Below are 14493 nucleotides of genomic sequence, written 5' to 3'. Positions count from 1 at the left end.
GCAAAACTTACCCTAAGCAGCAATATGCCTTGCCTCGTCCCCTTCTTGTTTTCACATTTAAAGTAGACCTTTGGCCTGAGCACTGCATTTCCAGTGTGGGAGCTGGCAGGTGGTTCCTACCTTCATCCTCAGACATGTGGCTCTCCTTTGACACTCTGGTCTGGAATTTAAAATAGAATAGTTCAGTTGGAAGGTAGCTTCAGAGATCATCTAGTTCAACTGCCTGACCATATCAGGGCTAAACAAAAGTTAAAGCATATTTTTGAATGGCATTATCCAGATGCCTCAGGAACATTGACAAGCATGGGAGCATCAACCACCTCCCACGGAGGCCTGTTCCAGTGTTTGACCACCTTCATGGTAAAGAATGTTTTTGTGATATCTTGTCTTAACCTTCCCTTGTGCAGCTTTGTGCCATTTCCCTGCATGCTGTCATCGGTTACCAAGGAGAAGAGATTGGCCCCTCCTTCTTCACTTCCCCTGAGGAAGTTGTAGAGAGCAATAAGGTCACCTCTTAGCCTTCTTCTCTCCAGACTAAACCAACCAAGTGTCTGCAGCCTCTCCTCATAGGACATGTCTTCCAGCCCTTTTATCAGCTTTGTTGCCCTCCTCTGGACACGGTCAAGTAAGTATCTTAATATACTTTTTATATTGTGGAGCCCAGAACCGCACACAATATTCAAGGTAAGGACACGCCAACACTATATCGAGTGGGAGAATCACCTCTTTGGACTGGCTGGCTATGCTGTGTTTAATGCAGTCCAAAATGCAGTTTGCCCTCTTGGCTTCCAGGGCACGCTGCTGACTCAATACTCTGTCCCAAGTGTAGAACCCAGACTTCAATTTTGTTGAACTTTCATGCCATTGCTGATTGTCCAGTGCTCCAACTTATCTGTCAATCCCCCTACCTCTTCTCAGTGAAGTGGGGGAGAAAATTGGGAAAAAAAAAACAACAAACAAAACATGTGGGTTGAAATAAAGACCGTTTAATTGGATGGAAAAGGAAGGGAAAATAATGATAAAAGAATATACAAAGCAAGTGATGAATAATGCAGTTGCTCACCACCTGCTAATCAATGCCAATCTAGACTGCAAGCAGCAGCAACTCTTCCACCCAGCTCCCCCCATTTTTATTTTTCAGCATGACATCATATGGTATGAAATACCCCTATGGCCAGTTTGGGTCAGCTGTCCTGGTTGTGTCCCCTCACAGCTTCTTGTGCACCCCCAGCCTCCTTCCTGGCATGGCAGCACGAGAAACTGAAATGTCCTTGACTCTGTGTAAGCAGTGCTTTACAACAACTAAAACATCAATGTGTTACCAACATTATTCTCATCCTAAATCCAAAACACAGCAGCATACCAGCTTCTTGGAAGAAAATGAACTCTATCTCTGCTGAAACCAGGACACATAGAAGGAGATCAAAGTACCAAGACAGGACTTTCCCTTCATGAACCCATGTTGTCTATGCCTGATAACAGCTTCGTTCTTTAAATGCCTTTCAGTAGCACCCAAGATAATCTCCATAACTTTTCCAGGGACTGAAGTTAGACCATCTGGTCAGTAGCTTCCTACATCTTCTCTTGTGCCCTTCTTGAAGATTGATATAACATTTGCTAGCTTTCAGTCAGCAGGGACCTCCCCAGACTCCCAAGACCTTAGGCAAATTGAGAGGGGTTTTCCTTTGACCTTCTCTTGCTGTTGGCATACTTTAAAAACAAGTTTTTTGTTGTCTGTCTATGCTAGCCCGTGTCAAGGTGAGTTGCTTGATTTGCACCTCTTCTTTTTTTCTTGAATAGTCGAACAGAAGGAAAAGCAGCTACTTGCTTGCTGACAGTGTATACCAACAAGCCTTGAAGTGTTGAGTAGCACGTGCTGCCCTCCAGACACAGGGATAGTGATGAGACTCTCCCAAACTCAGGGGTATGTGTAGTTGTGAATTCAAAAGAGCCATGAACACTGCCAGCAGCTTTGGCAGGGAAACTGAACCACACATGTCAGTTCCTTCTTAGACTGATTAGCACCTACCCCACAGCAGGCCTCACCCCCAGTGGGAAGATTTCTCCAGTGGAGTACATGTCTATATAGATGGAGTTGTCCAGCAGAACATCTTTTCCAAACCTGCTTTTGCTTCCAAGGGAATCAAAGATATTTAGGGAGAAAGTTTGTTGTCCCTCAGCTACAAAGCCAGCTGCTGATTAGGGCTCTGGGTGGTCCTACATCATCATACTCAGGAATGCCCTGAAGCAACTCAGCAGTTCCCCTTCCTCAGCTGCAACCCTCTATCCCGTTTATCCTGCTAAATGAAAACACTGCTTTGGAGAGCTCCTGGACTCCACTTAGACAACAAGTCTAACAGCACCAACTGGCCAGCCATACTCCCCTGCCACTATTCTTGTAATTAGTGTATTTCCAGAAACTTTCCTCAGGAAACCCTTGGAACTTGGCATAGATCTTAGTAGGTAGGCAACATGCACTATGAACCTATTCATTCCCATTCCTACTGTTCTCTGGAGACATTTTCTACATAAGAACACCTCCTGGCAAACACAGCAGCATCCAGAGGATAACAAATATCCTTTCTTCCCCTTCACAAGTGTTTGTGGAGCAGTTGCCCTCAAGGGCCTCCAGCAGCTCTGGCTCCTCACAAGAGGCCAGCAGTCTAAACACCACTTCTGCAGGATGTGCATTGAGAACAAAATAGCATGACAGGACAAAGGAAGCAAAGCTTGGCCTTTGTGGCCAGAGGCTGATGGCAGGACTTGTGTACACCTCACTTATGTGTGAATGACAATGCTTTTAAGGAAACATACTGCAAAGTTTCGCACCCTGCCTGCCCTTTTTGAGAAAGGCAAAGGCTGCTATCTGCAAAAGTGTTTACAGAAGACGTAAGGGGAAAAGACTTCCTCCAGTCACCCAGGTGTCTGGAGTGACCATAAAGGAAAGGCAAATGCAGAGGCGCAGGCTAGGATGTAGCAGAATTTTAATCAGTCAGAAGGAAACAAGGTCCCTCCAAGAGTAATCACCAGTGCAGGAAGCACTGGGGGAAGATGAGAGTCTGTCCAATGCCAGACATACCACCAGCTGTTCATCTGCCACCTACCAACTTCTGGGTCCCTGGGGGTCTTTCTCCAGGACCATCACCAGCAGCTTTAGCAGGGGAGGCACCTTGTGCCGCAGTAGCGGCTGCCGAAGCCAGAGAGGCCAAAGCCTCCGGAGGAGATGGGCACTCCCTGAGAGCTGAGGATGCTGCCAACAGCAGCGGAGGTGGAGGATCCCACGGCGGTGTTCTGCGGGAAGGAGCTGAGGATGGGGCCGGGCAGGGTCACCACCACGGGAGAGGGCTGGATGAAGACATTGGAGTCCTGGCACTGCCTGACGCAGGGCTCATTGCAGCTGTTGGCCAGCGGAGTCGGGCCACAGGGTCCACATGGCAGGCACGGCAGGCACTGGTTGTAGCAGGACATGTCTCGGGGCAGGAGGTGTACCTGGTTAGAGAGAGGGCCCAGAGGATAACAACGGTGAGAGAGGATCACCCTGCCAGCCCACCACAGGACAGACATGGCAAATGGTGTTTTGGGACCTGGCAGCTGTGTAAGCAGCCCCATGGGCTTAACTTTGGACCCAAGGGCTCTGCCAGGAGTGTCCAGTCCGACGAAGCTCCCCACCTAGCCCATAGCTGCGGAGAAACCTATCCCATGACCAGCACACCCAAGATCCAGGACAATATGAAGGGGCAGGCATGTTTAAGAAATCCCCAGGGAAGAAGAGGAGAAGAAAAGGCTTCAGACTCACCTTGTTCCCAGACAGATGGAGGTGAGAGGAGTGGATGAGAGAGTGAGGAGATGGGGCCTCTTTTATACCTCTCCTGCAATGCCCCGGGCCCACAGTCATTCTATGCGGGCCGTAATTTTCCGGCAGAGTCACCTCAAATGCAAAATAACCTTCCTAATGGCACAGAATGTATTTTGTTTTCCTGCCATTTCATTTCCTCATTTCTGACCTGCCCACTTGGTCATAGAGGCTCCTTTCAAGTACAAGGAACAGAGGTGCAAGGATTTTCTCTGGCACAAACATGTAATTAGGGGCAGAAGATAAGACTCAAGTACTGGAGGCATCCTATGCAGATGTGGGACATGGGTCTCTGGAAAGGTGTTGAACCACTTTGGAACCCTCTTTGCAAGAAGGCGCACATATTCTGCCTATGCAGTGCCCTTCTGGATGCCCAAAGGCTCGTTTCCCCAAGGGCAAGGAGCATCCTTCTCCTGCCCAGCCTGGCTCCCAGACTGCTCCACCAGTCACAGCTCATTGCCTGCACAGGCAGATGGGCTGTGCTGCAATTTTGAAATGGCCTGGCACAAGGCTGCTCCTTCTGGGGTGACATGTTTTCTGCTTGTTTGACCTTGTTCCCTCTTGTGGCTGTCTTCTGCGCTCTTCAGGCAACCCATGTTGTCAGCTGCTGTGAGGAAGGCAAAGGTTGCTCTCCTGAGCCACCACCAAGTCCTAGGGAATCAGGTCCCTTCTCACTACCAGAGGGACTGAGTTGTTCATGGGGACAGTGGCTTGCTCCACCACTCTCCTTGCCGTACCGTGCACTTTGGCTGGACATATTCCGTGACCAGCAGTAAAACCAAAGACCTGCCCTGTTGTGGAAAACATGCCGACCATCCTGTGAGCTGCCTGAGCTATGAGAGTTCTGGTCAGAAGGTCATGCTGCAGGGTAATGGCTGTTGGGGCTGCCTGGAGCATGGCACAGCTTGAGCTCTGGAGCTGCTTGGCCAGAGGGGGATTTGGCATGCATGGTGCTCAGGCCTGCAGACAGCAGGCACTCTGGCTTGGCCTCAAGCCAAAAGCGTGGCACGTGACCAATCCCAAATTAGAGGGTGACTCGCCCTGGGCAGGGAGAGTCTCTCCCAGGAAGCTTGCCGGCTGAAGGCATTCCCTTGCCCTCCTGGGGTGTGTTCCAGCTGCCTCCCATGTCTGCAGGGCAGGGAAGAGCTTTGTTCATGCAGCAGGGATGCATTGCCTCCTTGATGGAGTCTGGGAGATGTCTCTGTAGCCAGGGCCCTTGTGAGCAAGTCCCCTCCCTGAGCATGCCCAGCTGCGTGGCAGTACCGGTTCCTTCCAGTCCTCGCTTGTTGAGGGGGAGCTTCCTTGCCCCCCCAGTGGTGCTGGCTTGTGCTGTTGCCTGAGGAGGGCTTTGGGACATGGCAGAGGAGGTGTGCTGAAGCTCTAATGCTAGGAGAAGCCATATTGCCTGGGACCCAGAGACGAGTCCCAGCCAGGGGGAAGATGTTTTCTGTAACCCTATGTTCTCCTCGATCAGGATAGCTCCTACACACAGCCCCATCTCTTTAGCCAGGAGGCTGAGGCCTGTGTGTCCCTTCCCTTCCACCGCCCATGTCTGAGCCTGCCCTGGGGGCAGACCTACTCAGAGGAGGTCCAGGGGATCCAGGATCAGAGGGTAGTTCAGCCCCCAGTCTGTAGTGCTGCAAGAGCTTGTTCCTCCTCCTGTGCGGGACCTGCCTTTTGTCCTTCTAGAATGCCATGAGTTTCTTGTGGGCCCATCCCTGCAGCCTGTCTAGGTCTCCCCTTGTGGCAGCCCTGCCCCAGGTTGCTGTCTTCTGCCTAGTTAATGGAAGTGGTAATGGCATCAAGGCAGACAGCTGAAATCATTGACACAGCCTGGATGCCTGGGGAGGCAAACACCAGTGACCGTTGGATGGAGCCATGAGGGAGGGAAGAGAGAGAAGCTTGTGGCGCATCCTTAAGGAATAGGAGCGTCTGCTAAGGATAGAAGCTGCAGGAGGAGCAGGGCCTCTTCCTCCAAAACCCATTACCAACCATTCCCCAAAGTGCACCAAGCCATGTCCTGTCCTCTGCATGAATGCAACCACTCTGTTGCACTTACTGATATATTCTGCCCATACTGATATGATCCTGCTGGGGTATTCCTTTGAACTCTCATACCAGTAGTAGAAATTAGCCTGTATGGTACAATAGGAATGTCAGAAATGAGGAAATGAAATGGTAGAGTTGACGGAAACCAAAACACAACCTGTGTCTTTAGCTAAAATATTTGGCACTTAAGGAGTGTCTGCTGGAAAATTATGGCCTGCGTAGAGTGACTGTGGGCCTGGGGCGATGCAGGAGAGGTATAAAAGAGGCCCCATCTCCTCACTCTCTTCATCCACTCCTTTCGCCTCCATCTCCCTGGGAACGAGGTGAGTCTGAAGGCCTTTCTTCCTCTTCTTCCTTGGGGATTTCTTAAATATGCCTGCCCTTTCATCCTCTGTTGGGTCTTGGGGCCACTGGCCATGGGAGAGGGAAGGGAGCAGCATATGTGTCATGGAGAGAAGCTGGGGCTTGGCTGAATTTCTCTGCAGCTATGGGCTAGGTGGGGAGCTTCGTCGGACTGGACATTCCTGGCAGAGCCCTTGGGTCCAAAGTTAAACCCATGGGGCTGCTTACACAGCTGCCAGGTCCCAAAACACCATTTGCCATGTCTGTCCTGTGGTGGGCTGGCAGGGTGATCCTCTCTCACCGTTGTTATCCTCTGGGCCCTCTCTCTAACCAGGTACACCTCCTGCCCCGAGACATGTCCTGCTACAACCAGTGCCTGCCGTGCCTGCCATGTGGACCCTGTGGCCCGACTCCGCTGGCCAACAGCTGCAATGAGCCCTGCGTCAGGCAGTGCCAGGACTCCAATGTCTTCATCCAGCCCTCTCCCGTGGTGGTGACCCTGCCCGGCCCCATCCTCAGCTCCTTCCCGCAGAACACCGCCGTGGGATCCTCCACCTCCGCTGCTGTTGGCAGCATCCTCAGCTCTCAGGGAGTGCCCATCTCCTCCGGGGGCTTTGGCCTCTCTGGCTTCGGCAGTCGCTACTGCGGCACAAGGTGCCTCCCCTGCTAAAGCTGCTGGTGATGGTCCTGGAGAAAGACCCCCAGGGACCCAGAAGTTGGTAGCGGACTGGGCACTGTGCATAGGGTTCTTGTGTTCAGGGTGGCCAAACATCCCCAACACCCCTTGGAAGAGCATGGGACTCTCAGAGAGCACGGCCCATGCCTGCCTTACCCCTCCTCCAGTCTCTCCTTTCCCACCTGTGTCCTTGTTACTCACCGCAGCTCCACTGAGCTCTGAGTCCCACCACATGAGCCTAGAGAGGACCTTCTGTCCCTTCTCCCTCAGTGGAGTGGGTAGATGGACAGGTGGTGGGATGCCCTCCGTGGCCACAGAGCACACGCTCTCGTCTGCCCCTGGTGCTTCCTGCACTGGGGCATTCTCTCGAAGCAACCTCGTTTCCCTCTTTTGACTCGAATATTAAAGTTCTGCTGCATCCCAGCCTTCACCTCTGAGTTGTCCTTCCCCTGCAGACACTCCAGACACCAGCTGCCAGATACCAGCTGGGGACATCAGGGGGCATGTGGGACACATGGGGAGCGTTCATATTTCCAAGGATGAGGCCCTGTGCAGTAGGGCCCCTTGGGAAAGCACAGTCACTCACACGTGAGAGAGGTGCCCATGAGTTTTGCAGGGTCCCTGGCCATCAGGCCCAGCTTTGCTGCCTGTCTGTCCTGGCATGCCATCTCGGCCTCAGTGCACATCCTGCTGAAGGTGGCATGTGGCCACTGCTGACCTCAAGTGAGGAGCCAGAACTGCAGGAAGCCCTGGGAGGGCAGCAGTCACACAGGTTCCTGGGAAGGGGGCAGCAGGGGAGAGGGAGAGAGGCGAGAGGAGGGGTGGCAATTCCTTCTGCTCTGGGGGCAGCTGTGCTGGGCGGGGAGACTCGTGCAGAAAATGGCCCCAGAGCAGGCCAGGAGAGGGAGTGGGGGAAGCAGGCTGTACTGGCTCTGGCTGTGATGGAGGTAATTGTCTTCACCATAGGCAATATGGTGCTGTGTTCTGATTGTGTGGCTAAAACAGTGGAGGTGACACACCAACGATTTAGCTCAGCGTCAAGGCCTTCTATGTTTCCCGCTCTGTGCTTTCACAGAGCAGGCTAGGGGTGGGGAAGTTTTTAGGTGGGGACACAGCTAGGACAGCCGACCCAAATCGACCAAAGGTATATTGCATATGATAGAGCATCATGCTTGGCAACAAAACAGCGGGACAGTTCTTCCAAAGTAGCCATCCTGCAGAGACTTGCTGGGCATCGGTCTTCTGGTGGGAGGTGATGAGTCACAGCCCTTGCATCACTTGCTTTTTCTGTTTTGTTTCCCATTCCCTCCTTAAAATGTCTTTATATTAGCAGGGGAGTTTTCCTGTCTCTTCATCTTTCAACTCTCTCCCCTGTTCTGCTGCGGCTGCAGTGTGAGCGAGTGCATGGTGGGTGCTTAGATGCTTGCCAGGGTCAACCCACCACACAGTCCTCCCCCTACTCCTTCCATCTGTTCCCTGGGCTTCCTGCAAAACTTTGTGGGGAAGAGGGAGGCAGGGAGAGACTGAGGGCAGGAGGAGAGACAGCAGGTGCTTTCTGAGTGTCTAAAAGGGCCGTCCATAAGCTCCCCAAAGCAGCACTGCAGTCACCCAGAGCCCAGTCTGGCAGATGCCTTCCTGCCAGCCTGCCCTCACGCCACATCATCTGTCTTGCAGCCCCTCTATGGCAGCAGACCAAAAGCTGGTCCAGGAAAAGTTACTTGGGTGGTAAACCCATCCAGAGAGAAGTGACTCCCAGCAGTGCTCCGAGACACCGAGGACACCAATGACATCCTGGGCTGTGTGAGCAGAAGCATAGTCAGGAGCTCAAGAATCATAGAATTACAGAATCATGGAAGGGCTCAGGTTGGAAGGGACTTTAAAGACCATCTAACTCCAACCCCCCTGCCACAGACAGGGACGCCACTTGCTGTATCAGATTGGCCGAGGCCCCATCCAGAATGGCCTTGGACACCTCCAGGGATGGGGCATCCACAACTTCTCTTGGCAACCTGTTCCAGTGCCTCACTACCCTTACAGTGAAGAAATTCCTCTTAAGGTCTAGTCTAAATCTGTCCTCTTTTAGTTTAAGACCATTCCCCCTTGCCCTATCATGTTCTACCCAAGTAAAGAGTCCTTCTCAACCTTTTTTTCTGAGACCCTTTTAAGTACTGAAAGGTTACAATGAAGTCTCCCAGGAGCCATCTCTTCTCCAGGCTGAACATCTCGAGCTCTCTCAGCCTTTCTTCATAGGAGAGGCGCTCCAGCCATCTGATCATATTTTACCCTACTCTGGACTCGCTCTAAGAAGTCCACATCTTTCTTGTGCTGGGGGCCCCAGACCTGGATATCATACTCTGAGTACTCATGAGGGCAGAGTAGAGGGGGACAATCACCTCCCTCGACCTGCTGGTCACACCTCTTTTGATGCAGACCAGGATGCAGTTGGCCTTGTGGGCTGCAAGTGCACATGGCTGGCTCATCTCAAGCCTTTTGTCCACCAGAACCCCCAAGTCCTTCTCTGGAGGGCTGCTCTCGATGAGTTCTTCTCCCTGTCTGTACTCCTGTGTGGGACTGCCCTGAGCCAGGTGCAGCACCTTGCAGTTGGACTTGTTGAACCTCATGCGGTTCACATAGGCCCACTTCCCCAGCCTGTGGAGGTCCCTTTGAATGGCATCTCTTCCTTCTTTTCTATCAACTGCACCACTCAGCTTGGTGTCATTGATGGCAGTGACAATCCCACTCTGCTCAGCACTCCTCCAAATGCATTTAGAACACTGTGCCCAGTTTTGGGCTCTGTAGCAAGAAAGACTGACCAAGCACAGCAAGTTCTGCAGTGCTGTTAGGAAGGGATTTCCTGTCTTCTCCTGGGCAGCTATGCCCTCCACCTTGTCAAGGATGTAGTCATCCCTGCTTCCTGACTTCCTGCTTCATGCTGTTGTCCTAGTCAGAGAAGAAGAAACAGTGTGCCCACCAAAATGCATAGAAGCTACTCAACTGCGTTGGATAATTCCATCCAGCTCTAAGTAACCTGATATTTAGAATCCAGATGGTGACCTGATGCATGAAGCATTCTGAATGCAAGCCTGTGTCAATGATCACTAAGCATGAGCATCAGCAACCACCCGCTCCCAGAACTACCAGTCAGCATCACCTCTCTCCCCAGGCATCCTTGAAGAGCAGCTGCAGGGGAAGGACAACTCAGAGGCACAGGGTGGGATGCAGAAGAACTTTAATATTAGAGTCAAAAGAGGGAAACGAGGTCACACCGAGAGGACTTCCCAGTGCAGGAAGCTCCAGGGGCAGACAAGAGCGTGTACTATGTGGCCACGGAGGGCATCCCACCACCTACGCACCCACCTACATCCCATCTGCCTACTCCTCTGAGGGAGAAGGGACAGAAGGTCCACACTAGGATGGCGCTGTCGGACTTTGAGCCCAGTGGAGGTGCAGTGAACAACAAGGACACAGGTGGGAAAGGAGAGAGTGGAGGAGGGGAAAGGCAGACATGGGCCGTGCTTTCCAAGAGCCCAGGTTGGCCCCATCCATTTGCAGTGGGTTCTGGGGGTGTTTGGCACCTCAATGCAAGAAGCCAATTCACTGTGCCCAGTGTGTACCAACTTCTGGGTCCCTGGGGGTCTTTCTCCAGGACCATCACCAGCAGCTTTAGCAGGGGAGGCACCTTGTGCCGCAGTAGCGGCTGCCGAAGCCAGAGAGGCCAAAGCCCCCGGAGGAGATGGGCACTCCCTGAGAGCTGAGGATGCTGCCAACAGCAGCGGAGGTGGAGGATCCCACGGCGGTGTTCTGTGGGAAGGAGCTGAGGATGGGGCCGGGCAGGGTCACCACCACGGGAGAGGGCTGGATGAAGACATTGGAGTCCTGGCACTGCCTGACACAGGGCTCATTGCAGCTGTTGGCCAGCGGAGTCGGGCCACAGGGTCCACATGGCAGGCACGGCAGGCACTGGTTGTAGCAGGACATGTCTCGGGGCAGGAGGTGTACCTGGTTAGAGAGAGGGCCCAGAGGATAACAACGATGAGAGAGGATCACCCTGCCAGCCCACCACAGGACAGACATGGCAAATGGTGTTTTGGGACCTGGCAGCTGTGTAAGCAGCCCCATGGGTTTAACTTTGGACCCAAGGGCTCTGCCAGGAGTGTCCAGTCTGATGAAGCTCCCCACCTAGCCCATAGCTGCAGAGAAATTCAGCCAAGCCCCAGCTTCTCTCCATGACACATATGCTGCTCCCTTCCCTCTCCCATGGCCAGTGGCCCCAAGACCCAACAGAGGATGAAAGGGCAGGCATATTTAAGAAATCCCCAAGGACGAAGAGGAAGAAAGGCCTTCAGACTCACCTTGTTCCCAGGGAGATGGAGGCGAAAGGAGTGGATGAAGAGAGTGAGGAGATGGGGCCTCTTTTATACCTCTCCTGCACCACCCCAGGCCCACAGTCACTCTACTCAGGCCATAATTTTCCAGCAGACTCACCTCAAATGCAAAATAGCCTTCCTAATAGCACAGGTTGTGTTTTGGTTTCCGTCAACTCTGCCATTTCATTTCCTCATTTCTGATTTGCCCATCTAGCATCAGAATCTCCTTTTAAGTAACAAGATGAGAGGTCAAGCGTTTCCCTGAGCGGGAACACGTCAGTAGGGGCAGCAGATGAGTCCTAATTGCTGGAGGGTGTATTGGGTTTACATGGCAAGATTCTGCAGGGGTGGCCTCTGTGAGAGGTGTCCAGAACCTGCCCATGACCTGCCCCCTGACCTCCTCTGAGGAGGTCTGCCCCCAGGATACAGTCAGACATGGACGGTGGGAGGCAAGGGATACATAAGCTTCACCCTGCTGACAAAAGAGATGGGGCTGTGTGTAGGAGCTATCCTGATCGCTTTTTCGAGGAGAACATAGGGTTACAGAAAACATCTTCCCCCTGGCTGGGACTCATCTCTAGGTCCCAGGCAATATGTCTTCTAGCATTAGAGCTTCAGCACACCTCCTCTGCCATGTCCCAAAGCCCTCCTCAGGCAACAGCACAAGCCAGCACCACTGGGGGGGCAAGGAAGCTCCCCCTCAACAAGCGAGGACTGGAAGGAACCGGCACTGCCACGCGGCTGTGCATGCTCAGGAAGGGGACTTGCTCACAAGGGCCCTGTCTCTGGAAACATCTCCCAGACTCCATCAAGGAGGCAATGCATCCCTGCTGCATGAACAAAGCTCTTCCCTGCCCTGCAGACATGGGAGGCAGCTGGAACACACCCCAGGAGGGCAAGGGAATGCCTTCAGCCGGCAAGCTTCCTGGGAGAGACTCTCCCTGCCCAGGACAAGTTATGCTCTAATTTGGGATTGGCCTCGTGCCACGCTTTTGGCTTGAGGCCAAGCCAGAGTGCCTGCTGTCTGCAGGCCTGAGCACCATGCATGCCAAATCCCCCTCTGGCCAAGCAGCTCCAGAGCTCGAGCTGTGCCATGCTCCAGGCAGCTCCAACAGCCATTACCCTGCAGCATGACCTTCTGACCAGAACTCTCATAGCTCAGGCAGCTCACAGGATAGTGGGCATGTTTTCCACAACAGGGCAGGTCTTTGGTTTTACTACTGCTCACAGAATATGTCCAGCCAAAGTGCATGGTATGGCAAGGAGAGTGGTGGAGCCATTTCATTTCCTCATTTCAGATTTGCCCAATTGGCATCAGAATCTCCTTTTAAGTAACAAGATGAGAGGTCAAGCATTTCCCTGGGCGGGAACACATCAGTAGGGCAGCACATGAGTCCTAAGTGCTGGAGTGTGTATTGGGTTTCCGTGGCAAGGTTTTGGTAACGGGGTTCTGCAGGGGTGGCCTCTGTCAGAGATGTCACAGAATCACAGAATTGTAGGGGTTGGAAGGGTCCTCAAGAGATCACCGGTTCCAACCCCCCTGCCAGAGCAGGTTCCCTAGAGCAGGTTGCCCATGTAAGCGTCCAAACGGGACTTGAATATCTCCAGAGAAGGAGACTCCATAACCTCCCTGGCCTGGCTATTCCAGTGCTCCATCACCCTTACCGTGAAAAAGTTCTTTCGCATGTTGGTGCGGAACTTCCTGTGATCATTTTTTTGGCCATTGCCCCTTGTCCTGTCCCCACAAACCACTGAAAAGTGGTTGGCCAGATCCCTCCGTCTCCCACACTTAAGATATTTGTAAACATTATTAAGATCCCCTCTCATTCTTCTTTTCTCAACGCTGAACAGACCCAGAAGCTGCCCCATGTTAGATAAGAGCCAGTTTCAGCTGGCTCCAAACTGGCCTGCTGCTGTCCAGAGCCAAGCCAATATGCAATGTTTTTTTGGGCTGTGTGAGAACAGAATTAAGAAAAGGAAAACTACTCCTGCACAACAGCAGCTGGGACAGCGAGGAGTGAGAAACAGCCCTGCAGACACCAAGGTCAGTGAAGAAGGGGAGGGAGGAGGTGCTCCAGGTCCTAACGCAGAATCATAGAATCATGGAATCATTAAGGTTGGAAAAGACCTCCAAGATTGTCTGGTCCAAGCATCCCCCTACCACCAATATCATCCACTAAAGCATGTCCCCAAGTATCACAGCCAATCTTTCTTTAAACACCCCCTGGGATGATGACTCCACCACCGCTCTGGGCAACCCCTTCCAATACCTAACTACTCTTCCTGAGAAGAAATTTCTCCTCATTTCCAATCTGAACCTCCCCTGGCGCAACCTGAGGCCATTCCCTCTAGTCCTATCACAAGTTATCTGTGAGAAGAGGCCGACCCCCAGCTCCTTTCAGGTAGTTGTAGAGGGCAGTAACATCTCCCCTGAGCCTTCTCTTCTCCAGACTAAACAACCCCAGTTCCCTCAGCTGCTCCTCCCAGGACTTGTGCTCCAGACCCTTCACCAGCTTTGTAGCCCTTCTCTGGACACACTCCAGGGCTATGATGTCTTTATAAACAAAGATATTAAAGAGGATGGGCAACATCGACAGAGGATCCCCAACACCGACAACCCTGGGGAACACCACTCGTGACCGGTCAACAGCTGGATTTGACTCCATTCAATCAGAAGTTCCCCTGCGGCCCGTGGAGGGGCCTCTGGTGGAGCAGGCTGTCCCCCTGCAGTCCATGGGTTGCATGGTGGAGCACATCTCCACACTGCAGCCCGTGGAGGATCCCCCAGTGGAGCAGGTGGATCTTGCCTGAAGGAGGCTGTATCCCATGGAGAGGACCACAGTGGTGCAGGCCCTCGGCCGGAGCTGCAGCCCGTGGACAGGAGCCCACGCAGGAGCAGGGGTTCAGGGGGGAGCTGCTGCCCGTGGGGGAACCCATGTTGGAGCAGTTTGCTCCTGACGGATGGACCCTGTGGTACGGACCCATTTTTGCAGTAGTTCTTAAAGAGCTGTTGCCTGTGAGAAGCCCACGCAGGACCAATTCAGGAGGGACTAAATCCTGTGGGAGGGAACCCACAACGGAACAAGTGCAGAGAGTTACTGTGAAGGAGGGGCAGAGTCAAAGTGTTATGGACTGCAGCCCCAATTGCATGTTCCCGTGCGCCATCTGAGGGGAAGAACGTAGAAGAGGGTGGATGGCGGAAGGTG

General features: G+C 52.9%; 3 protein-coding genes across 3 annotated transcripts; 1 reads left to right on the top strand and 2 right to left on the bottom strand.

The window, feature by feature from the left end:
* Nucleotides 1-2967: 2967 nt before the first annotated feature.
* Nucleotides 2968-3910, bottom strand: LOC121059840 (feather keratin 1-like). Its single transcript, XM_040537008.1, has 2 exons — nucleotides 3797-3910; nucleotides 2968-3489 (listed from the first exon to the last, which is right to left on the bottom strand). The coding sequence occupies exons 1-2, from the start codon at nucleotides 3893-3895 to the stop codon at nucleotides 3154-3156; spliced, it is 435 nt and encodes a 144-aa protein (XP_040392942.1). The 5' UTR covers nucleotides 3896-3910; the 3' UTR covers nucleotides 2968-3153.
* A 2257-nt stretch (nucleotides 3911-6167) lies between these two features.
* LOC121059844 (feather keratin 1-like) lies at nucleotides 6168-7343 on the top strand. Its single transcript, XM_040537012.1, has 2 exons — nucleotides 6168-6225; nucleotides 6579-7343. Exon 2 carries the CDS (start codon nucleotides 6600-6602, stop codon nucleotides 6912-6914), a length of 315 nt encoding a protein of 104 aa, XP_040392946.1. The 5' UTR covers nucleotides 6168-6225; nucleotides 6579-6599; the 3' UTR covers nucleotides 6915-7343.
* Nucleotides 7344-10290: 2947 nt separating this feature from the next.
* LOC121059845 (feather keratin 1-like) lies at nucleotides 10291-10919 on the bottom strand. The gene has a single exon (XM_040537014.1). The coding sequence runs from the start codon at nucleotides 10896-10898 to the stop codon at nucleotides 10584-10586; it is 315 nt and encodes a 104-aa protein (XP_040392948.1). The 5' UTR covers nucleotides 10899-10919; the 3' UTR covers nucleotides 10291-10583.
* Between the last annotated feature and the right edge of the window lie 3574 nt (nucleotides 10920-14493).

Source organism: Cygnus olor, chromosome 25 (assembly GCF_009769625.2).
Source record: "Cygnus olor isolate bCygOlo1 chromosome 25, bCygOlo1.pri.v2, whole genome shotgun sequence".
Lineage (NCBI taxonomy): Eukaryota > Metazoa > Chordata > Aves > Anseriformes > Anatidae > Cygnus > Cygnus olor.
This window is presented reverse-complemented; position numbering and strand designations above follow the sequence as displayed.